At 43.7% G+C, this 25,106-nt stretch overlaps 1 protein-coding gene across 2 annotated transcripts in view; it reads left to right on the forward strand.

Moving 5' to 3' along the window:
* STAT1 (signal transducer and activator of transcription 1) overlaps window positions 1-25,106 on the forward strand; it is a 39,385-nt gene continuing 14,279 nt past the window's right edge. Inside the window, exons 1-16 of one of the 2 annotated variants that reach the window (XM_018061553.1) lie at window positions 6-166; window positions 467-619; window positions 3,547-3,675; window positions 4,564-4,708; window positions 5,977-6,075; window positions 8,346-8,435; window positions 9,453-9,531; window positions 11,043-11,134; window positions 11,322-11,473; window positions 15,866-16,024; window positions 17,714-17,806; window positions 19,772-19,831; window positions 21,794-21,823; window positions 21,915-22,008; window positions 23,240-23,281; window positions 24,827-24,910. In XM_018061553.1, the coding sequence (XP_017917042.1) occupies window positions 3,548-3,675; window positions 4,564-4,708; window positions 5,977-6,075; window positions 8,346-8,435; window positions 9,453-9,531; window positions 11,043-11,134; window positions 11,322-11,473; window positions 15,866-16,024; window positions 17,714-17,806; window positions 19,772-19,831; window positions 21,794-21,823; window positions 21,915-22,008; window positions 23,240-23,281; window positions 24,827-24,910 (1,347 nt within the window). In that variant the 5' untranslated portion in view covers window positions 6-166; window positions 467-619; window position 3,547. Of the gene's footprint in view, window positions 167-466; window positions 620-3,546; window positions 3,676-4,563; window positions 4,709-5,976; window positions 6,076-8,345; window positions 8,436-9,452; window positions 9,532-11,042; window positions 11,135-11,321; window positions 11,474-15,865; window positions 16,025-17,713; window positions 17,807-19,771; window positions 19,832-21,793; window positions 21,824-21,914; window positions 22,009-23,239; window positions 23,282-24,826; window positions 24,911-25,106 lie in introns of both variants that reach the window. The other variant, XM_018061547.1, reaches the window with a different exon arrangement.

A 25,106-nucleotide genomic window follows, 5' to 3' on the forward strand; every position in this document is an offset into this window, starting at 1 on the left:
TCTGCCTTTTCTTTCCGCTGGTACTTTCGTTTTTCTTCGCTGAGTTAGCCGACAGATCCTGCCGCACTCGGGAGGACGCGAGTCAGACCCCAGATAGAGCGGAGGCGACCTGGGAGAGGAGGCACGGCTGTGCTCTCGCCCATCTCTGCGGGATCCGGCGCGCAGAGTGAGTGAGCGTGAGGTTCCGGGTGCCTGGGTGGGACGCGCCTGGACCGGCTTCGTCGGGGCCCAGTAGACGGATGCCCAACGAGCCAAGCCTTTAAGTGCTGGCAGGTGAATCCCTCATCTGGAAAAGAACGCGTATCCTAGGTGTTGTTTCCGGTGATGGCACGGTTGCCCCAGTCAGTCGTGCCCTGGTAGTGAAAAAATGTGGAATAGAATCCCGCCCCTCCCCCACAACAATGCATCTTCCCGTTTACCTCTTTCCCTCCCCTTCCAGCAGAGTCGTATTTTCTTCTCTCCGCAGAAAGTTTGCATTTGCCCTGTGCCACCCCTAGAGAGCTGTCTAAGCTAGACGCACCCTGTGCATGCAGACCCAACAGTCTTGGCATTTGACGTGCTGTGTGTAGCTGCTGCTTGTGTTGAATCCCTAGCCCTTCTCTAGGGCACAAGGTGACAGGTTAGTAAATGTTAACGGAAATGAATGAATATGTGACTTTGGAACTTAATTATATATCTGTTTAAGGGTAAAAGAACTTAATGTGCTCGTGAAGTGTAAAAGTGACTATTAGTTCCTGCAGATCCCCCAAAAATATAGTTCGCCTTTAAAAAATTCTGACTCGTACCAAAAGTTTGGGGGAAGAAAAATAGGTGTGATTGATTGTGCTTTAAATATTGTTTTTATAAGTCGGATATATTGTTTTTATGGGACGGAAATAAGACTTGAGCCCCAAGCACAATCCAGTTTGCAGTTTGATGCAGGACTTAAAATTTGTTGTACCATAATATGGTTTGCCCTTTACTTTCTAATTCCATCTACTAGATTTCAGTTCAACAGACTTCTGTTGAGTATATATTGTGTGCAGGACACTGTCCAAAATGCAGAAGATGTTTAAAAAGAACAAAAAAAAAAAGACAGTCTCAGCAAATCTGAAGCTTACATCATTTAGGGGAGACATCATAGAGTTTTTTTAAGGAAGACAGGGTGTCAGTGTGCATGCTCAGTCGCTAAGCTGTGTCTGACTCTTTGTGACCCCGTAGACTGTAGCCCACCAGGCTCCTCTTTCCATGGGATTTTCTAGGCAAGAACACTGGAGTGGGTTGCCATTTCCTACTTCAGGGAATCTTCCTGACCCAGGGATCAAACCTGTGTGTTGCATCTCCTGCATTGGCAGGCAGATTCTTTACCACTGAGCCACCAGGGAAAACAGGGACTGACACCCAAATAGAGATGCAAAATGCAGTGAGGCACAAATCAATGAAAGCTTAATTGTCTCTGGGTATGTCTTCGCTTATAGAATAAGTAGCATTTGTACATGTCTTTGAATGCTAGTAAAATTTAAAGAGGCAAACATTTATGAGGAAGCTGTTTTCAAGGGTGAGTGACAGTTGGAGCAAAGCAGAAATGTTGGGCGAAGCCAGGGGAAGAAAAGTAGATAATTTGGTGACAGAGTTGCTTTGTGAATGGATGAAAATAGTGTCAGAGTGGAAGTCAGTGGGATAGTGGGCAAACTAGCAATTTTGTGCAAGAGAATGATGTGGTCAAAACCCGTGTGCAGCAGAAGGCTAGATTGGGAAATAGTGTTGGAGGCATGGAGGCAGGATGTCTTGAGACTGGAAAGGAAGAAGTCAGGTGATTGAGAGATGGTCTTGCCACTCCGTGTTGGTACCAGGTTTTGTGAGAAGATGGAGTGGATTCTGGATTTTTTAGCATGAGTTTATTGATCGCCTGCTTTGTGCCAGGTGCTGTGTCTGTATTAGCTCATGCAGTCTTAACAATCACCCTGTTGATAGAAAAGTGAGTCACCTGTGGTCACTCACCCTAAGAAGAGTGTTGCAGCCCCCGCTGGTTGACCTCTGGCCAGTGTATTTGCTTTAGGCACATCCTTTTTAGATACTTAGTAGGGAGGGAGAGCGGAGAAGGCGATGGCACCCCATTCCAGTACTCTTGCCTGGAGAATCCCATGGACAGAGGAGCCTGGTGGGCTGCCGTCTATGGGGTCTCACAGAGTCGGACACGACTGAAGCGACTTAGCAGCAGCAGCAGCAGCAGCAGGGAGGGAGAGCACTGCAAATTTGCAGTCTTTCACTCAGGTAAGATAAATTTGAAGTGAAAAATCAAATTGCTACAGCAAGTATACCAAAGGTGTGGACTTGGGTTCGTTTGTACTGATGTTTTGTGATGCTTAACTAGTTTTGTGACCCCACCATATGCTTACCTTTCTGTGGAAGGAAATTTGTGAAGCAGACATGACTTCATGCCTGCACACACGTGCTTGCCGGCAAGCATGCATACATTCTTCCATGCCCTGCTTGAAAATCCAGAGCCTTTCCTCAGGCCTGGTAGAACAAGATTCACTTAGATCTGCTCAGAATATTGTCAGCTGTGTGCTGATATATTAGGTTGCAAAAACCTGAATGAACCTTTTGGTCAACCTGATAAGTCCTAATTTACACTATGATGAAGGGAGGCTTTTCATTTTCCTGATGGATGTTCAGACTTCCTTAAATCAGGTTTTTGTTTTAATTTTTAATCTTCAAGGCTACTGAAAGTTAATTTACAGTTATCTAAAGAGATACTCTTGCTTTATCTTTTCAATTGCGTATAACAATGTAGTTTCAGTCTTTAAAAATTATTACAGAGATTTAAGAATTTTGTGCAACTTTGTTGTGTGCAGTAGACGAAGAAAATATCTCTTTTAAAAGATATATAACAAAAGTAATTCATTTTAATCATGTGAAGATATATAGAATACCAGTTTAAAATCCTTTGAGTTAAATTACAAATGTTCTGTAATTTCTAAGAGCAGTTTTGGGGAAAGTTTATACAATTTATCTTAAAGCAAATAGTGTCTTCCACTTATTAATAAAAGTGCAGATTCATTTTAAAGGCATGTGAACACCTACCATATTCCCAGCACTGTTCTGGAGATACTTCAGTGAAAAACCCTCCCCAACCTCGCACTACCACTATCCTGGACAAATCATTCCCTTCAGTGGGAAAAACAGACAGTAATCAAAAAAAAAAAAAAAAAATGTCCTAGGTCAGATGGTGGAAAGGGCAATGGAGAAAAGTACATCAAGGAGGAGGGATAGCATTTTCTGGGGTGAGAGGTAGGGTCGGTTTAAATAAGGTGGCCAGAGAAGGCTTGCCTGATCCATTAGCATTTGAGCAAAGACCTGAACGTGTATTTTATGGGGAAGGAAAAATATTGACCCAAAATGCAAATAAAAAAGGTTTTGGAATATAGACATCCATTTGAAAAGTATATTTGAGACAAATTATGGTTTTGATTAAGCAAGATATATAGAAGAAGCACAATGCTAGACATGCTTTCTTTGGAGCTGTGGGCTTCCATTTATGATCTGTGCTCTCTTTCCCTGTAGGATGTCCCAGTGGTATGAGCTTCAGCAGCTTGAGTCCAAATACCTGGAGCAGGTTCACCAGCTCTATGATGACAGTTTTCCCATGGAAATCAGACAATATCTGGCACAGTGGCTAGAAAAGCAAGACTGGTAAGGAAAACTCACCTGACAGAAGGAGGAGTTTTTCTACACTTTTAAAATAACTTGTTGACTGAATGACTTGGAACTACACCGACTAGCAGAGGAATCTCATCAGTAGCCGTTGGGATTATCTGTTGCAAAAAAAGAGCGTTGACCTGAAAAATGTCATGTATCTCTAGAAAGCTAAATGCATTAGGCATTAATTTGATGTACTTTTCAGTTTAATTATACATCCTCCTAAATGCTTTGGACAAGTTACATGATGCTGATACAAATTATTTTCCAAGTTAAGATTCAGGTTATAGAACACTTATGAGAAGTATAAAGTAATGCAATTAAGGAAATCGCTCTTAAAACTGATATATGTTCTGTTTTAAAATTTATTGTTTAGCTCATTGCAAATATTTTAAATGTTCTGAAAGTATTTGACATAGAAAGTGAAGACTCCTGTTGATTTTTTGCCTCCAGAGATAATCACCATTGATAGTTTTATGCACAAGCTTGGCATGCTAGAATTGTTCATGCTAATGTTATATAAAAGAAATACTATACTCCCTGCAGCTAAAAGCATTGTCAGTTTCAAAAGAAGGGAATAAAACCCAGGAAAACACTTTTAAGTTATTTTTAATCATTTCATTATGGAAAACGGTGTTTATTTTGTTGGTTTAAAGGTGAAAGTCACTCAGTTGTGTCCGACGTTTTGCAACCCCATGGACTGCTAAGTCCATGGAATTCTCCAGGCCAGAATACTGGAGTGGGTAGCCTTTCCCTTCTCCAGGGGATCTTCCCAACCCAGGGATTGAAGCCAGGTCTCCCACATTGCAGGCAGATTCTTTACCAACTGTGCCACAAGGGAAGTAGTATCTAAATGAAATGTGTACATTTTGACCCTCTTAGGGAGCATGCTGCCAACGATGTTTCATTTGCCACCATCCGTTTTCATGACCTACTATCGCAGCTGGATGATCAATACAGTCGCTTTTCTTTGGAGAATAACTTTTTATTGCAACATAACATAAGGAAAAGCAAGCGTAACCTTCAGGTATGGCCTTTGTTTTGTGTTTTAGTTGAAATGCTACCAGGTTTACATAGAGAGGTTTTTCATTCAGCAAGTGTTATTGAGTAAATTCTCATTGGTATTTAGAAAATTACAGAGACTATCAATAAACTGCCTTTATGTGGCTAACACTTTATAGCAGAAGTAAAATAAAATATTAATTCATTTTGTAAACATAAGGAATTTTCAAGCTTCAGGCTATCACTTAGGCATAAGTAGTTCTGAGAGAAATTTGGTGTTACAGTCTTGTCTTATTTAAAGTTGTTGATATTTAAGTCATTAAGAAAAAGGGTTATATGGTAAGAGCAGTGAGCTGTAGTGACATGTTAAAGCTCAAAGGAACTTCAGTGATGAGTCCAGTCTGAGTGCTTGGTAGACAGATGAAGAGTAAGTCCAGAAAGGTTTGATGCCTCTGAGGCCCAGGAGTGAGGTGGTGAACTGGCGGTGGACCCCGCCTTGCCTTGCTTCTGCTGGAGTTGCCCTCCCTTGGAAGAAAAAGTGAAAGGGAGTTGCAGGCAGGAGACAGTATACGTCAGAGTTTTAGGAGTTCTTCATAAGTACTTTCAGCACCCCATAAGCCTGGTTGCTGTTTTTATTTCAGTATTAACGGAATTTTTCTGTTTTAATGGAGGTGAGTACTATCATTGTCTTGTTTTAGTCCACACAACCAGACTGTTCAACTTAATTAGAAGCTTCCCCCCACTTCTGTGAATGTATATATGATTTTATAATACCAGTGAGTGGGAAAGCCAAATTAACTTTACAGAAATTTCATCTCCTACAGAGTTGACGTGATTATACCTGTTATAAAGAGAGGCACAATTGCCAGTACTTTGCAAACTACCTTTGACAAGAAAGCAGAAAAACTGAAAAGAATGTCTTTGGTCTAATTCAAAGCAGAGACCATCAGATTAATTGAGGAATAATCTGGATAACTTTTATATCATTTGCATTGTCTCAGGATCGTAACAAGAGAATTGGGCCCAAGAGCAACGAAAATGAAAAATGTTACAGGAACTGTATACAAAAATACTTGTTTTTTTAATCAAGAAGTAATTTAGGAACCTGCACGTAGTGGGACAATTAAAGCAGTTTTAGTCATAATATGTGTAAAGAATATTTTGATGTTACCAAAAACAGCTTGTATAGGATTTAGTAAGTGCAGGATGAACAGACTCATTTCCGTGTATATTACCCAGTGGTTTAAACATTCTGAAGATTAATTCACTTTTATTCTAACAACCCATGTCTAGGATAATTTTCAGGAAGACCCAATACTGATGTCTATGATCATCTGTAACTGTCTGAAGGAGGAAAGAAAGATCTTGGATCATGCCCAGAGAATCAGCCAGGTACTTTTTCCCTAATTGAGCATAAAGGATAATAAAGCAATAAACATTCATTCAGTCATCCAACAAGTTTTATTGAGGCCCTGTTTCAAGGCAGTGATGACTAGCTCTCTGATTTTATTGCCCCCAAGAAGTGGGGAAAAATAAGTATCAAAATGTTACAGACCCAGACTTTGAGAAAGGATCCTATTATAGTAGAAGTCATTCTAGGTTTGAAAAACCTTCTCAGGTCGTGATAGTTGCTGTGAAGATAATAAAGCATGATACAATGTGGACAGTAGTGGAGTGTTGGGTTGTTTCTTTAGATCAGGGTCAGGCGTCATCTCTGAGGTGGCAGGGTAGGAAAGGAAGCAGCAGATGTCTAGTCGGCTCTTGCAACAGACTGAGGGAGCAGAGGGGAAGTATGTGAGGTCGACGCACAGTCAGTGGAGGTGGGAAGACGTGGGCAGCTTCCATTATGTTCTGCACGTGGTACCGAAATGGCTTACACTGAAGGATCTGATGCGGAAGTGAGAAGCAGCAAAGTCTAGGATGACGGTGATTTGTGACTTGTGTCACTTGGAGATACTGTTTACTAAGCTGGGGAAGATAGGAAAGAGACAGTAGGGTTTTGGCAGGACACAGTAGGTTTTAGAAAAGAATGGGTTGATGGGGAAATCAGCAGCTTTGTTTTGAATGGTACTGAGATATCCGTTAGGTATCTAAGACATCCAAACAGTGAATGAGTCAGAGTTATACCATAACCAAGATTTTTAAAATCATGATTTTACTAATCCTAATACAGACCTTCCTGGTGATCAGGGTTCAGTTTTTTGAAGTTACAGTGGCATTTATTCATGCCTTTCATTGATGGGGTGGTGGGAACAACCCAGCAGACAGCGAAACCACTGTGGTTTGAGTTGTTCTGGTTAAGATCACTCCATTATCGGGGGAGAAGGTCAGAATACACAGTGGAATGCTTCCTATGTCAATTTCTCTAAGGAATAACTAATAAAGTGAGCTGTTAGATTGGGAGGTAGGGGTGGAGAGAGAGAGTTTAAGTAGAGACAGTGAATGCCATTTTCCATGCACTTTCTGAGCATTTGCCCAGTGCCTGTGACTCTGCTGCCTTCCTGGGTGTTTAGCTCCTGTCACGCCGAAAGCTCCTTGCAGCAGTAAGCATTTAAAGATACGTATTATTGGTTGCAAGCTTATGCTGGCTCATTCATCCTAGTAAACAGAAGTGTCAAGAGGAAAAGCTGGCCACATTGCTGCCTCTGAGAGAGGTGTGTCTTCTTTCAGTGTGGCCTGCACCTGGGAGACCTTCAGCAGGAAATTTTGATTGTCATGTGGGTTTTTCATTCTAACAGCATTATGATCTCAGATGGGCTTGAGTGGACAGCCAAGAGCAGAGATGGGCAGGAGAGTAAACTGTTCACCTTGGGGTACCTAAACCTTTCCCGCCTCATATTTGGCCCCGAGGCAGCACTAGAAAGTGAAGGAGGTGATTCCTGCTCTGCCAGGTCAGCCCCATCTCTTGGGTGTGCTTTGTGTTTGGAAGGCTTGTCGGCTCTTGATTTATTTTAAGCCCCTCAGAGGACACTGAGTTATCAGTGACCCCTTCAGAGGAGATTAGTGGACTGCACAGCTGCCACCAAGAGAAGCAAGGCCTTCTTGGGCTTTGGGGGAAGGTCCTGGATGTCTGGGGGTATCAGATCATTATTTTAGATTCCACATATCCACAAACAATATCTTATGATATTTGTCTTTCTCTGTAAAATTTTGATATGCCTCTGAATTATCTGGAATCTTGTCTAAATGGGGTTTCTGATTCAGTGATCAAATTAGGACCTGAGATTCTGTATTTCCAACAAGCTCCCAGATGGTAAGGTGATGCTGATCTGGGGACCACACTGAATTGCATGACTTTGAGACAAATAAGAACAGGGTAAATAAGAATAATCTCTACAGCATTTGAAAAACCTTCAAATAAATTCCTGTGTGGTCCCAGGCAACTGTATGAACTAATGGAAAATCCTAGATACACTGTTTGTTTAGTTTAGATGTGAATTGAGCCTAGTCTTTCTTTAGGCTTGTTCACAGTTTACCGGCACTTTCCAAGGCCTTGAGAACTGAGCTTTTCTTGTGCAGACTCATGTGGGAGGCCTGCAGGAGCTTCTGGAAGGTCTGAGAGTTAGGTGGGGCACAGGGAATAGACTTGACTTTGGAGCTTAACCAGTAGGTAAATACAACAGAGGAAGTCATGGCTGCTAACCGCGTACCTTCCGCTACAGGCGCAGTCCGGGAATATTCAGAGCACTGTAATGTTAGACAAACAGAAGGAGCTTGACAGCAAAGTCAGAAATGTGAAAGACAAAGTTATGGTGAGTGCTGAATAAGTGCATACAGATTCTCTGTAACTTTTTGTAGGGGGGATAAAAGTTTCAGTTGCCCTACTGTAAACATTTTAACTGATTTCAGTTTTTTAAGTAGTTGAGAAGAAGTTTCCCCCAAATTCCAGTCTCTAAGTAAACAAGTTGATGCAACCAGTGAGCAGATAGATATTTATGGCCCGTGTTACAACTTCCAAACGTGGAGCTATCTTTTCCTTCCTGGCAAGATCATGCAGTAACTGTGGACTTTGCCCCATCACCCAGTGAACTAGTTGTTGCTGCTCTAAATTGCCCTTTATGGCTTCACATCTTAAATTGGCATGTTCCTGGGGTTACATAGAACCCCAGGATAAACGTAGTCTTCCTCAAACACCTGTTTTACTCCAAGGCTTGGAAGGGGAACAAAAACATCTCAGGGAAGGAAATTTCTGATTAGGATAAAACATCCACAATAATTTTAAGAGAGAACTTCCCAGCCCATCTATGGGAGTGGTGCCCTTGGTGGTATGTGTTCATTTCCCTCCACTGTGGGGCTGTGTGGAGAGGGTGAGGAGTCCAGCTTTGCCCTGGACCTGGGTCTGTGAAAGCGGCCTTTCTGCTGAGAGGCCCACTCTCCTGTGGGTCTCTGGGTCACACCAACATGACCTTGACTTTGTGCTGCAGATGGCATTTTATCAAACAGGTTCTTTGAAGCAACTTTACTTTATTGCCTCTGAGGAAGACATTTCATTAAATGAGTCGAGATCAAGTGGCCCAGTCCAGAAATAGGCATATGTTTTATTTTCTAAAAAGATTATTGTATACTTATTAATGAAGTAGAAATTATTCATTATTAGAATTCTATGAATCTTATTCATCTTTGAGAGAGCAGGATTTTACGAATCTTTTTCATCTTCGAGAGAGCAGGATTGTATCCCTGATTTTCTGGGTCCTATAGAAACAATAATCTGTTTCCTAAAGTCTTTGTTCTGAGTACGGTGGAAAACTTGTTTACATCTTTACTTGTAGAGTATTGAACATGAAATCAAGACCCTAGAAGATTTGCAAGATGAATATGACTTTAAATGTAAAACCTTGCAAAACAGAGGTAAGAATTAACATTTAAAGCAGTGTCCATTGCCTGTAATTTTATCTGCCTACATTAGCTAACAAAGGCAAGTACTCCTTCATATTTACCAAATATTTTATGACTTAATTACCAGTCTTGACTTCTTGATGACCAGACCAAGGTTTTTTAACCTCAGTACTATTGACATTTTGGGCCAGATAACCTTGTTCTGCTGGAGGAGGAAATGGCAATCAGCTCTAGTATTCTTGCTGGGAAAGTCCCATGGACAGAGGATCCTGGCAGGCCACAGTCCATGGGGTTGCAAAGAGTCAGACACAGCTGAGCACACACACAACCTTGTTTTGGGGACTTTCCTGTGCATTGTGAGATACCCTGATAGCTCAGTGGTAAAGAATCTGCCTGCCAATGCAGGAGATGTGGGTTTGATCCCTGGGTTGGGAATATCTCCTGGAGAGGGAAATGGCAACTCACTCCAGTATTCTTGCCTAGGAAATAACCACGGACAGTGGAGCCTGGTAGGCTGTAGTCTGTGGGGTTGCAAAGGTCAGACACGACTGACTGAAGGACAGCAACCTGGGCATTGTAGGATGTTTAGCTGCATCCCTGACTTCTGCCCACAAGATGGCAGTAGAGCTGCCAGTGTGTGTGATTGCATGCTCAGTCCTGTCTGACTCTGTGACCCTGTCGACAGCAGCCTGCCAAGCTCCTCTGTTCATGGAATTTTCCAGGCAAGAATACTGGAGTGGGTTGCCATTTCAAAACTGTCTCCAGATGTTGTCAGGTGACCTCTGGGCGACAAAATCACCCCCCTTTGACACCCACTGGTTATGTGCTAGTCACTTTACTTTCTCTGCTTCACCTACTGATGGGCATGAATGGGTAGGTGTTTGGAGTTCCCTACCCTATTCCCCAAAGTTCCTGCAAATGTGCCAGCTCCGTGTGTGCATACCATAGGTGAAGTTCAGCATTTTCTCCTTGTTTTAAAGCAGTTTTACTCTATTTTGTTGTTGTTGCTTGTTTTTAATGACAGGAAGTCCACTGAAAATAACCTCAAAGTGTGCAGAGTACTGCTGTTACCTGAGCAGTCCTTTGAGGGTATCGTGATAAAATGAAAACATTATTTGTAATAATGTGAATAAAAATATGAGAGAAAGAAACCTCAATGACACGTTTCCAAATTGTTTGCTTCTTTTTCAAAGCCACAGAGATGCTTTATATCATTTTTTTTTTAACTGAGGTTTTGAATCTTGTCCTTTATATTCATTGAGGTAATATTCTGACAGTGACTTAAGAACCAGACAGTACTATTTCTCATTTACATGAATCATTGAAAGCAAGGACTTTGTTTCAGAGTGTCCTGTTCTGGTATTTTTTTGTTTTGTTCAATAGTGATTGAAGAAGACCAAGCTTGGACCTGTCTTCAGATAGCACTTGGGTCATATTTTCCCTAAATGTATGTGAATCTTGCCTTCAGTTGGCTTTGTCTTCTCCCACATTTTTGTTTATCTGCTGTCTCTCCCAATTCACAGAACATGAAACCAATGGCGTGGCAAAGAATGATCAGAAACAAGAACAATTGTTACTCCAGAAGATGTACTTAATGCTGGACAATAAGAGAAAGGTAACATTTCACATTCCAGAATAACAGTACTTTTGTCAGAGACTGTAAATAATGAACTTGAAATTTAGAAATGAGGCAAAAATTATTTTTTATAACCACTTGGCTTAGTGCTCCAGTTGAGAGGAAAGAACAAAATTCTGTGATTAAAGATGTGTTTATGTCACTGTGTGTCTTTCTCTCCCTTTAGGAAGTCGTTCTTAAAATAATAGAGTTGTTGAATGCCACCGAACTTACCCAGAAAGCCCTGATTAATGATGAACTGGTGGAGTGGAAGCGGAGACAGCAGAGTGCCTGTATTGGGGGGCCCCCCAATGCTTGCCTGGATCAGCTGCAAAATTGGTAAGACTGGCAGCTGACTGGTGAGCTGCATAAGCTTGTAGAGTGAACATTCAAGCTGTGTTACTTGCACAGACCCTGTGAAAACTTCTGTTTGGAGTTGGATGTAATCCAGCTGCTTCTTGCCCTGGAAACACTCACTTGAAAAGCACAGTGTTAGTCACGCCTGTGGCCACGCTCAGCTTGGTGTGGAACACTCTCCTCTCCCTGTCTGTACACGTACCGTGGGGCGTGTCACTTGACTGCCAACACACCAGTGACATGGTCATCACACAACACATTTAACAACTTAAGTCCCAGTGTTTTTTCAAAATGAAAGGGCTTGAGGCATTTTCCAGGCTTACATGAAATAACAGTTTGTGGGCCATTCATTCCGTCATCCATCTGGTAAATAGTCATTACATGCAGTATGCCAGGCACTGGGCTAGGACCTAGGACACAAGGTGAATGACTCTTGGTTGTTGCCAGCAAAGAACTTTCACTGGGGAGATGGGAGATGGATATGGTAATAACTACTTGGTGAAAGATTGCCAAGATTCTAACAGAGACTGTTCAGAGTCCATGGAGGATGAGGAAGGAGTCACCAGGAAAGATAAAGGAGACAAAATGGTTTTGCACTGACTCAGGAGTGAACAGGAAAAAACCACAGACCAGAGAGGAGAAAGATGTGGATAGAAGCAGCAGGGAGGGAAGGACCTAGGCCTGAAGTTCTTACAGTGGATGGCTAGAGAGTCAGAAGCCAGATAGGGAAGGAAGAAAGCAGAGCAGACAAGAGGCTGGAGCCTGGTCGTGGAGGTTCCCGTACTATTCTGGGAACTCCAGGACTTTCCCAGTCGACGCTGGTGAGCCAGGCAGGCCCTTTATTTAAATGGAGATTCATTTTTCTGATTTTTCTATTTAAGTCTGAGGATAGAATAGAGACAGAAAGGCCTGTATTTCTGGTCTGCTCTGGGGATGTTTGAATGCCAAATTCCAAAGAATAGCAAGGAGAGATAAGAAAACCTTCCTCAATCATCAGTGCAAAGAAATAGAGGAAAATGATAGAATGGGAATAACTAGAGGTCTCGTCAAGAAAATCAGAGATACCAAGGGAACATTTCATGCAAAGATGAGCACAATAAAGAACAGAACTGGTATGGACCCAACAGGAGCAGAAGATATTAAGAAGAGGTGGCAAGAATACACAGAAGAACTATGCAAAAAAGATCATGTTCCAGATAACCATGATGGTGTGATCACTCACCTAGAGCCAGTCATCCTGGAATGTGAAGTCAAGTGGGCCTTAGGAAGCATCACTACGAAGCTGGTGGAGGTGATGGAATTCCAGTTGATCTATTTCAAATCCTAAAAGATAATGCTGTGAAACTGCTGCGCTCAATATGTCAGCAAATTTGGAAAACTCAGCAGTGACCACAGGACTGGAAAAGGTCGGTTTTCATCCCAGTCCCAAAGAAAGGCAATGCCAAAGAATGTTCAACCTACCACACAATTGCACTCATCTCACATGCTAGCAAAATCTCATACACCGGCAAAGTAATGCTGAAAATTCCCCAAGCCAGCCTTCCACAGTACGTGAACCATGAACTTCCAGATGTTCAAGCTGGATTTAGAAAAGGCAGAGGAACCAGAAATCAAATTGCCAACATCTGCTGGATCATCAAAAAAGCAAGAGAGTTCTAGAAAAACATCTGCTTTATTGACTACACCAAAGCCTTTGACTGTGTGGATCAAAGCAAGCTGTGGAAAATTCTGAAAGAGACGGGAATACTAGACCACCTGACCTGCTTCCTGAGAAATCTGTATGCAGGTCAGGAAGCAATAGTTAGAACCGGACATGGAACAACAGACTGGCTCCAAGTTGGGAAAGGAGTATGTCAAGGCTGTATATTGTTACCCTGCTTATTTAACTTACATGCAGAATGCATCGTGCTAACTCCTGGGCTGGATGAAGCACAAGCTGGAATCAAGACTGCCGGGAGAAATATCAGTAACCTCAGATGTGCAGATGACACCACCCTTAGCGCAGAAAGCAATGAACTAAAGAGCCTCTTGATGAAAGTGAAAGAGGAGAGTGAAAAAGTTAGCTTAAAACTCAGCATTCAAAAAACTGAGATTATGGCATCTGGTCCCATCACTTCATGACAAATAGATGGGGAAACAATGGAAATAGTGAGAAACTTTATTTTCTTGGGTTCAAAAATCACTGCAGATGGTGATTGCAACCATGAAATTAAAAGATGCTTGCTCCTTGGAAGAAAAGCTATGACCAACCTAGACAGCATATTAAAAAGCAGAGACATTACTTTGCCAACAAAGGTCCATCTAGTCAAAGCTATGGTTTTTCCAAAACCATATGTTTTTTCACAACCATCATGTATGGATGTGAGAGGTGGACTATAAAGAAAGCTGAGCACCGAAGAATTGATGCTTTTGATCCATGGTGTTGGAGAAGACTCCTAAGAGTCCCTTGGACTACAAGAAGATCAGGCCAGTCAATCTTAAATCAGTCCTGAATATTGATTGGAAGGAGTGATGCTGAAACTCCAATACTTCGGCCACCTGATGTGAAGAACTGACTCACTGGAAAAGACCCTGATCCTGGGAAAGATAGAAGGCAGGAGGAGAAGGGGACGACAGAGAAAGAGATGGCTGGATGGCATCACCGACTTGATGGACATGAATTTGAGCAAGCTCTGGGAGTTGGTGATGGACAGGGAAGCCTGGTGTGGTGCAGTCCATGGGGTCACAAAGAGTTGGACATGGCTGAGCAACTGAACTGAACTGAAAGTATTAGCAGAGTCCGACAGATCTGAGCAGACAAGATGGAAGCAGTAGAATCAGTGGGCAGGAGTGGGTTGAAACAGCTCTGAAGGGCCCAAGGACCAAAGATCTCATGAGATGACTTTCTGGATTGCTGCTCCCCCCAGCCCCCTACCCGGGAGCCCGGTGAGGTCGCCGCTGTCTAGAGCCTCTATGGTCATCTTAGGCCACATGGAGTCTCTTGTGGAGATATGAATGCCTTCCATTGTCCACCGCTGTGCTATGCAAGAATTGTCAGCATTTTCTTGTGTCCCTCGACCCAAACAGGATTGGGAATCACTGGGTTAGAATCCTTGTAGAACACGCCCACCTGCCATTGTTATCCTGCCTCTCATTTCACACCCATGGGCTTTGCTCTTGGCTGTGACCTGAATTCAAGGAATGAGAACACCAACCAAATGAGGTGTTTTTCACTGGGGAGTTGATGCTCTTATCATCACTCCAGGCCAGGACTTCCACAGTCCGACATAGCTCAGAGGCTCCATTACCTTTGGTTTACTGTCAGGATGGAGGAACCTGAGAGGAGTCGGTAGCTTTCCTCCTTGGTTTATACATATATTTTGAGTGTCTGATAATGATTAGGTTATGCACCTTGCCTCTTCTTTCAGGTTAGTGACATAATAACCCCTGTTCCCTCGTCTCCTCCTAACCCACCTTACATCCCCCCTCTGCCTTGCTGCCTTGATTCCAGGTTTCCCTCTTGCTCCTCCCTGCAGTGTCACTACCCTGATATGAAATCTGCAGGGGCCCCTCACTGCCACCACATCACCTCCTAGAGTGTCTGCCTTTTTGTGTCCCCTCCCTCTGCACCTCGCCCCCTTTACCCTGTGCCTTTAAGTCCCAGTTATCTCATAACTCAGCTGAAGTCCAAGATTCACTAGACAGCAGTCCCCAAACTTTTTTGCATCAGGGGCTGGTTTTTTGGAAGACAGTTCTTCCACAGACAAGGTGGGCGGATAGTTTCAGGATGATTTAATAACACATTACATTTACCATGCGCTTTATTTCTATGACATCAGCTCCACCTCAGATTATCAGACATTAGACCCCAGAGGTTGGGGATCACTGCCCTAGAAGCTTCCACTCCCCCCACCCGCCCCCATCTCTCCTTAGGTCTATCTCTGTGGGATGCAGAGGTGTTTTTATTTAGGCTGTAATCATTCAGTGTGTGTTAGTTTTTTCTCACAAATAACGACTCCTAGTAGCTCAGATGGTAAAGAATCTGCCTGCAAGGCAGGAGACCCAGGTTTCATCTTTGGGTCAGGAAAGATCCCCTGGAGAAGGGAATGGCTACCCACTCCAGTATTCTTGCCTGGGAAATTCAATGGACAGAGGAGCCTGGCAGGACTACAGTCCATGAGGTCACAAAGTTCACACGACTGAGCAACTAACACTTTCACTTTTTCACTTTACACCAAGACAAGATTTGTTCTCTGTTTCTACCTGCACTGCAGAGCTGGGCAGATAACATCACGTGTTATCTGTAAACAGTGCTTGTTGGTCTCCATGATTCTCTGAATCCAGACTGCTTTGGGGCTATTTCTAATGAAGACTCTGTGGCTTGTACATTCCCAGGTTCACTATAGTGGCGGAGAGTCTGCAGCAGGTTCGTCAGCAGCTTAAAAAGCTTGAAGAGTTGGAACAGAAATACACCTATGAACATGACCCCATCACCAAAAACAAGCAAGCCTTATGGGACCGCACCTTCAACCTCTTCCAGCAGCTCATTCAGAGGTAACTTGAGCAAGATGTTTTTGCGCCTTTTGCAGTTATTTTACCCAAAGGAAAAATTTATGGTAATTCAGATAATTTAGAAGGGTTTAATAGGATATGTAAAAATGTTTATGGCTTCCCTGAACCAGGTCTTCCTGAATCCCTTGTTTATGCCAAGGGCATGTTTTTCTTGTGACCTCCTACTCTGGTAACTTGTCTCCTTCCCCCTGGCCAATCTGTGACGAGACCTGTCGAGTCTAACTTGTATTTGCCCTCTCTTTCCTATTCCGCGGTCTCATCATACTTCAAGCTCTCTGCTGAACTCTTACATTGTAGCTTTTCAAATGGTTGCAGCCCAGCCCCTTCTTCCCTCGTCCCTGTGACCCTGTACTCTGCCATAGCAGAGTTCTGTTTGATCTGTCATCACCTGCTACTCTGAGTGGAGCCCCTCATCCAGTCACCCAAGCCCACCTCCACAGCCTGGCCCTCACCAGCCATTCCACGTTAGCTTCTACACATGCCCCATTTCCAGGCCGACTTGACCTCGTGCCCACCCTGGACATTTGCTTCTCCATGCCTCTCCCAACAATATTTCCTCTGCCTCAGAGCCTTCTTCTCTGGTAGCTCATTGAGAACCTGCATCCTCAATGTTTCCGCGTATAGCCCATCGTGAAACTTTGGCCAGAGTTCCTGGGCAGATGCTGTCTCCCTTCCAGAGCTGCACAGTTAATTCTTCATTCTCCTGTTTTGGATTTTGGTTGTATCATTTTCTCTGCATTTCTGTTACCTTTATTGCGAACCGGAAGGTCTTCGTAGACAGAGAGGTGCCTCTGTCATCTTCTTCTACCACCACGGCCTTATGTAGTGCCTTACCCAGGGCTGGGTGTTCCCAGTGCGCTTAGTAGGTCAATAAATGGCCCTGAGTAGAAGAACAGAGTTCATATTGCAGTTTTAAAATGCTAACTTGACATAATAAAAGTGTCTTCTGTTCCCTGTGGCTAATGTCCAGACAGGAATGCCCAGATGTTGGATTTTGAAATTGATGCACTCAACGTTTACTCTCTACCTTGATTTTGAAATAATCAAGGACATTTACTTGGGTTTTGGAGTGCAGATTTCATTCTTTTTTTTTTAAATTAAAATTAATACTTGGAAGTGTTTATTAGGTAATAAATATTGCTAAATAATTTTACTAGAATAGCAGTTTTCCAAAGGATGTTTAAAATGTAAGTTTCAAAGCATGGTGGTAAGCAGTATGCTACTTGGTTCATTTTCAAGTATAGTAAAATGTGTTTTTGTTACTGTTTTTTATTTTCAAATTGAGATATTATTGATAGATACATTATATTAGTTTTAGTTATACAACAATAGTGATTTGATATTTGTGTATGTTGCAAAATGATCACCACACTGGTCAGTGAAGAAATTTGATTCTTAAATTTGTAAATGAAGAGAATCCAGTTGAGACTTTTCATTGTTGAAGAGTATCACGGCTCTTTGCAATTACTCAATTTTGTTGAGTGCATCTGTTAGACTTGGGGATGTCTTTATCGACTGTAAAACTTCAGTTTATTCATCCAATTGGTTAGAAGTTTTTCAACTATTTTTTGGATCGTGCCCTCTAAGCCCCCTCTCCTCCTTAGGGGAAGTAACTTTTACTGCCTCAACTTTAATGGAAATGCTAATATATCCTCTGCTGGGTATTCACAGCTCATTTGTGGTGGAAAGACAGCCCTGCATGCCAACTCACCCTCAGAGGCCATTGGTCTTGAAGACTGGAGTCCAATTCACTGTGAAACTGAGGTAATAAAGAAAAGATGGAACCCCCACACCTCCTTAGGGCTTTGCTGGTGGCTCAGATGATAAAGAATCTCCCTGCAATGCCGGAGATCTGGGTTCATCTGGGTCGAGCAGATCCTCTGGAGAAGGAAATGGCAACCCACTCCAGTATTCTTGCCAGGAGAATCCCATGGACAGAGGAGCCTGAAGGGCTACAGTCCATGGGGTCGTGAAGGGTCGGGCCTGACTGAGCGACTAACACTTTCACTTTCTTTCCACATGTCCTATCACAAAGTTTGTGACCCAGCTTCCTTCCACAACATGGGTATATAGGGGGGTGCTTTAGAGGAATTTTGCAGTAGGTATTTTAATATGAATTCTTACTTAGAATATCTAAGAGTCTTTCTGTTCAACTAGAAATATAACAAAGATGTGTGTATACACACACACACCACAATTTTTTCTAGTTATAAGTATAATGAATGTTTACTGTAAATAGCAATTCAAAATTGCAGAACTGTGCACATGGTAGACAGTAAAAGTTCCCAGCAGCCTCATCCCCTCTTGAGCATGAGCCTATAACCTGAGCTTTATGTTCCCCCTGAAATGGATGCAGTGTGTGTAAATGACTGGTACATTTTTCTGGTGAGTGTGTGCATAACTTTCGTCAGATTCTCAAAGTTGTATGTGATCTCAATATCTGTAGACTACCATAGTAAGCAGCCTGGTGTCAGTCCTCCCAGAATTTTGTCCATGTCTACATGAATATATAAATAAATACATTGTACTTCTATATACATGTGTTTTTTCATGCATAGACTTGTGAAAGTATATATGACATGATATATTTCATTTTTAAAAACCAGAGTTCTGCTCTCTGTTGTTTGGCAGACCATTTTTCTCCTTCGTAATAAATTGCAGAAATGTTTCCGTACGAGAATGTCCAGCTTTACTTCCTTTGGTTGCATGGCTGCATTCATTTATTAATAGCTTTTCCTCTACTGATGAGCAGCTGGACTCAGAAGAGCTGGGCTTACCTTCAGAGTTGGCCCCAGTCATTTTTCCATGGCGCTGCTGAGCTAGGTCCACAGGTGCTGCGTCTCGGCTACCAGTGCTCCAGCACCAGACTCTGACTCCCGTGAGGTCCCAGAACTCATGCTGGCAAGGGGAGCAATCTCATCCCATCACGTGCGTGACTAAAGGGAGCCAGCCAGTGAGGGGCTCTTCCCCAGGCCTCCAGCTCGGCAGAACAGAAACACGCTGGAGTCTCAGCCCAGGGCTCTGGCCCTCCGTCTTTCCACACTGCCTGGAGTGGTTAGAGAGATGACCCTCATTTTCCTGACTATGGGTCAGAGTTTTTATTTTCTCCCAACAGGTTAAGCATTAGGTACAAGTTTTGGTAAAGGGTAAAGTTTGCTATTTTTTACCTCTGTTGTTTAATTGCTCAGTCGTGTCGGAGTCTTTGTGATCCCATGGACTGTAGCCCACTGGACTCCTTTGTCCACGGGACTTCCCAGGCAGGAATACTGGAGAAGGTTGCCATTTCCTCCCCGGGTGCTCTTCCCGACCCAGGGATCAAACCTACATCTGCATTGGCAGGCAGTTTCTTCAGTGCTGAGCCACCTGGGAAGCCCATTTTTTACCTACAGAATTAGTCCCAGATAGAAATTTTGATAAACCCCACCATTGGGGAGGCAAAATGGGGAAGCAGGTGCCCTCACTACATTTGGTGGGAATATAAAATCTGTTGCTTGCTGTCAGAATTTAATATTACAGTTTTGTCCCAGCAGTTTCATAGCTAGGAATTTATCCTACAAATACACTTAAAAAAAAATCCAAGTAGACATACGAAGATGTCAATTTAATTGTTTGTAATAACCAAAAACTGGATGGGGTGGGGGTTGTTGAAATGTTTATCAATATGGAATTGGCATAATAAATAAATTGTAATAGATAATTTTTTAAAGTAATTATGACTTTTCTTTTCAGGCTGCTGGTGAAGTTGCAAGAGCTGAATTATAACTTGAAAGTCAAAGTCTTGTTTGACAAGTAAGATATCTCTAATATTATCAAAGATACATATACTATTGAAATGTTGGTTTTGTTAACCAAACATGGACTGATGCAGCGGGGCTGTTAGTGATTCCAGCAGATTTAAATCAGTAATTCCTGGGTCTTGGGAACTTTCTCTAAGAGCTGGTAGCGGTGTGCCTTTTTAGACGACAAATGAACAAAAGTGTGAGAGCATTTTATGCGTATGTGCTTGTTCCAAGCAGCTACCACCTCAACTAGGCCAGCCCCAGAGAAGAGGCACTTGGTCAGGCTCCAGGCCACCTGATTCTTCGGCCAGTGTGGGCTTGTTTCTGGAGTGAAACTGACGGCATTTTTGGGGGCATGTATGGAGACTGCTGGCTTTACACTTGTCTCTTCTGAACAGTAGGTATCCAGGAATGGGCAGGCTCTCAAGAGGTCTAAATGGAGCAGGTCTATCCTGTTTTGTCCTTAGACCCTGAACCCAAACTAGCAGTGACCTAGGCACTTACATTAAGCAACAAGATGGCTTAGCCCCTACCATCCCCCCTTGATATATTTAATGCTTTTGTTGGTGTGTTTACTAAGTTTCAAACCCGTTTATGATGCTCCAAGTCACTTCCTCTGGCTTTTGTCTCTTTCTATTTCCTGTAACTATAGCCCTCTTTGTTTGTACCTTTGTTTTCCTCCCATTTTCTTTGGTTTTTCTGTGTATCAGTTAGCTTTTGCTACATAACAGATAACCTCAAAACTTAGTGGCTTAAACTCAGAAACGTATTATTTCTATTATTCTGTGGACTGTGGGTGGTCCTTCTAGTCTGAGCTGGCCTGGTTGCTGCTGGGTGGTCTAGCGTGACCTCATTATATGTCCGAGGTCTTGGCTGGGATAACTGGGCCCTTCTCTGTGGGGCTGTCAGAGTGGCCAGCATGGGCTTCCTCACGTGGCACTAGTGTTCCAAGTGGGTCTAAGCAGCAGCATGCTGGGCCTATTAGGCCAGACTTGGAACTTGCACAGCACTGCTCCCATCCATCATGTCTGGAAAAGCAAGTCAAAGTCCCCTGATATTCAAGGGACAAGGAAATCTGTTCTGTGTCTTTAAAGGAAGAGTTGCAGATAATTTCTTGGCCGCCACAGTTTTGCCACAGTCTGCTTAACTCAGTATCTCTTTCGGTTTGTTCTTGCCTTTTTGTCTTTTCTGTCTGTTCCAGTTCTGAGTTTTCTTCTTAGTTTTGACAGGAAAATCGGTCACTGTCATAGCTGACAGTGATTATCAGCCACAAAAGCATTGCATGTCTAGTTGGGACAGGAAAGGAAGCTAACTCGTTTAACTGGGTGTGCACTAATGGTCTCTGACCTTCGCCTGCCCCTAAACATACATTATTTGTCCAGAATATGACATTATTGCTGAACTTATATGATTCTGGTCTCTCAAAACTTTAACCTCAGATTTAAAACTTGGCAGTTTCCCCAAATAATTGACTATTCAGGTACTTTCATGAAAGCATTAAAACTAATAAAGAGCAAAAATAAAACTCGAGCTGTCTCTTTGGAGGGTCCTCTGAGTTCTGTAGCCCAGAGCAGTGCTCTCTGCTCAGTCCCCAGGGCTTAGCTCATTGCTTCCTGCAGAGGGAGTAACCGCTCATAAGTTGTGATAACTCAGGCTTACATTCCTGAGGGTGTCTGTGCCCTCCTTACCCGTTAACTGGTTTCCTCCTCCCGGTGTGCTGTGTGGTCGGTGCTGCCAGCAGGATGTACAGAAGAGAAAAGGTGAGGCTCAGTTTACTTGCCCAAGGTCACCCAGCAAAACTTGGCAGTGCAGGTGTGGGTTGATTGACAGACTGAGTGAATGATAGGGAAGAAAACCCACAGGTGTAGATTTATTGGTTATTGATCTTAATACTTTTATATGTTTGTGAATGCGAATTTCACACTTTAAATACACATGTATGGTTACGTTTTTTTTGTTTGTTTTTTTGCAGAGATGTGAATGAGAGAAACACAGTAAAAGGGTATGTTTTGCACTGTTTTGCTCTCTGCTTTGTTTAGGCGTTGCTTTAACAGTTCCCAGCCTTTTAAGTATCCCTTGCCTGTGTTGTCTAGGTTTAGGAAGTTCAACATTCTGGGCACTCACACGAAGGTGATGAACATGGAAGAGTCCACCAACGGGAGTCTGGCGGCAGAATTCCGACACCTGGTAGGGAGACCTGTCTCCCCCTTTTCTGCCGTGTCTGGCTTATCAGGACTTATTTGCAATGGACTGGCACTCTGTGCCATATGTGATGTAGAGGGAAGTTTCCCTGGGAGGAGACTTCTAGAGTTTGTGGCTGGTGACTTCAGCAGTACCTGGGAATCTTGGCTCCTTCTCCTTATCCCAGGGCTGTTCACTTTCTCTTTCTGCCTGTCTCTGTCTCAGACATACCTTCTTTGGGGGGAAGTGAGCTCAGTAAAATATTCCATAAACCAGTGTGCACACAAGCTCTCTGCATGTGGTCCCTCGACGACCTCAGTGATCACTCACTCTAGACTCTTGGAGTCTTCCTGAAGGTCGTTATTCCCCCACATCCTGACTGGTGCTTCCCCCCCTCCAAGTGTGGCAGACCCCAGGGGTCTCTCCTGGGTCCCTTCATCACCATTTCCTTCCTGGGGTCTTGCCTGCAACCACTGTCTCTACTGCTTTGTCTCCAGAGGAGTAGGCCCGGGCACCAGGCAGTGGAAACCAGCAGAGGGGTTTATATGGGTGGTGCCTTCTCCCCTCTCCCTGGAGATTCGGGGCTGGCAGGTTTTCTGCAGATGTGTTGGTGCTGAGCCCTATGCATTTCCTGGGCTGGAACCTGCAGGGAGATTCAAGGCACCCTTTTTCTCACTGGCAGCCATCTCATGAGCCCGCAAACTCATGGTTAGGAAGCTGGACCTTAAGTGAGAGCCTCAGTCCAAACCAGGAGTCTGAGGGTGTCCAGAGCTGTTCCAGGGGCTCTGAGTTGCTTCCTTAAAACCTACATGACTGAAGACCTTTTCAAAGGATGGTCTGAGAGGCTTAAGACACTAGGCCTGTCTGGGAGATTCTGCTGAGGGAAGTAGAGGTGGGAGAAGCTGTGCCCAAAGCCTGGGGAGCATGGCACAGCTGGGGAAGGTGATGGGGATGGTTCAGGACAAGCTTGCCCAGGGGAGGGAGCAGCATTCCACTTCCCTGGCTCCTTCTGAACCCTGTAGTGTTTGCAGGGTGTCAGGACGCTGGGGAAAGGCACTCCCCCTCCACCTCATAAACCCCCACAGGGTCACTTCACCTCCTGTTCTGCATCCTCAAAATATTTTCACCTCCTTCATTCTAAGTCCCCACTTGTTTTGATTTGTAGATGGAAGTAGCAACTTTGAGGATTATTATATAGCTATTTACTAAGTTTTTTTTTTTTTTTTTTTTTTTGTAGCAACTGAAAGAACAAAAAAATGCCGGTGCCAGAACTAATGAGGTAAGTCTTTTTCTGTCGTGACTGGTCTCTTAACTAGCAGCTCTGTCCGGTGAGCTTGGCTCCGTGGCCCTGGGGGTCCCGGGTGGCCAGGGACAGCTCACAGAGGGCTGAGCAGTGGGAAGACCAGCAGGCGAGAGCGGCAGACAAGCTCTGGGGCATGGTGCACGTGTGGCAGCAGCAGAACCACGCTGTGCTTATGCTTTCCGGTTGTCAAGGGATTTTGCCTGTGAATTTTCTGGACCCTCACCAGCAGCCCAGCAGAATAGGTACAGTGGGCTACTGTGTTACTCACATTTCACAGGTGAGGAAATTGGACCGCAGGAGGTTTGCAAGAGTTAGCTAAGCGTGTATAGGAAGTAATTGTCAAAGCTGGAATCAGAGGCCAGCTTCATGACTGCCCTGCCAAAAACTGTGTGTGCCCTGTCCACTGCCGTTATCCTTCTGTCAGCCCCCTCATCACAGCTTGTCCTTGAAGAGCTGTTTGGGATGCATTCAGATATGAACCACGGGCAGAGGACAGAATGGCTGGAGTTGCTTTGGTTTGGTTGGATTTTGTTCTTTGTGCCTGCCTAGCACTCTGTCCTTCCCTACCACAACCAGCAGAGGGCGTGTGGAGCTGTGGGACAGGTGCCCGCCTGGGCCTGACCAGCCCTCATTTTTGGATCTTGACTCTTAGTAACCAACTAGGGACTTAATTTCCTCTCCCAGGAGCAGGAATGGAGTCACACCTCTCTGGTTCTAAGGTTGTTGTGAGGCTCACATTAGATAATGTCTATGAAGGCACTGGGAACACAATAACCTTTCCACCCAAACCAACCAAGGCACTTTATAACCTGCCAGGCTTATGCAAATCTGCTCTCCTGGTAGATAATCACACTTGGAACATGTGTACACTTTCCACCCCTTGTCAGCCTGAGGTGTGCAGCCCAGGCCAGGCGGGTCCATGGTGGGCAGAGAGGACTGAGGGCCGGGAAGGCTTAGGTTGTGAATAAACTCATTAGAAGTTGCTATTTCCCTAAAGACATTTTTTTTCCCTTAATCCATAACCCTTGCCAGAATATTAGAAATCTGGTCTTTGAGGGAACACTGAGATACTTGGGATAATTAAATCTGGGATAGATTATTAAAAGCTGCTGCTGCTAAGTCACTTCAGTCGTGTCCAACTCTGTGCGACCCCATAGACGGCAGCCCACCAGGCTCCCCCATCCCTGGGATTCTCCAGGCAAGAACACTGGAGTGGGTTGCCATTTCCTTCTCCAAAGCATGAAAGTGAAAAGTGAAAGTGAAGTCGCTCGGTCGTGTCCGACTCTCCGTGACTCCATGGACTGCAGCCTACCAGGCTCCTCCGTCCATAGGATTTTCCAGGCAAGAGTACTGGAGTGGGGTGCCATTGCCTTCTCCGTATTAAAAGCTAGAATCTTCTAAATTGTGCCTGATTGGGCTCATGCTTTCTGGAGCTTGTTAAAATGCTTAGTAGTTTCTTGCTGATTGCAGGATCAATGAACGAATCACTGTATTCGTTTTTTTCCCGTTTTCTTTTTCAAGGGTCCTCTCATCGTCACTGAAGAGCTTCACTCTCTTAGTTTTGAAACCCAGTTGTGCCAGCCTGGTTTGGTCATTGACCTGGAGGTAGGACTTACATGTTCCAGGAATGGGAAACTTTATTTTTACTTTAAACTGATGCATGTATTTTAATTTTAGACATACTTATCTAATTGCTAAAAAAAGACTGCTGTTTTCAGCCATTACTCTCTCAATGCTAATTTCATGGTTCAGTCTGCCCGAGAACTCAGTTAACCTTTGTCTGAAGTGAAAGTTGCTCAGT

Source organism: Capra hircus, chromosome 2 (assembly GCF_001704415.2).
Source record: "Capra hircus breed San Clemente chromosome 2, ASM170441v1, whole genome shotgun sequence".
Taxonomy (NCBI): domain Eukaryota; kingdom Metazoa; phylum Chordata; class Mammalia; order Artiodactyla; family Bovidae; genus Capra; species Capra hircus.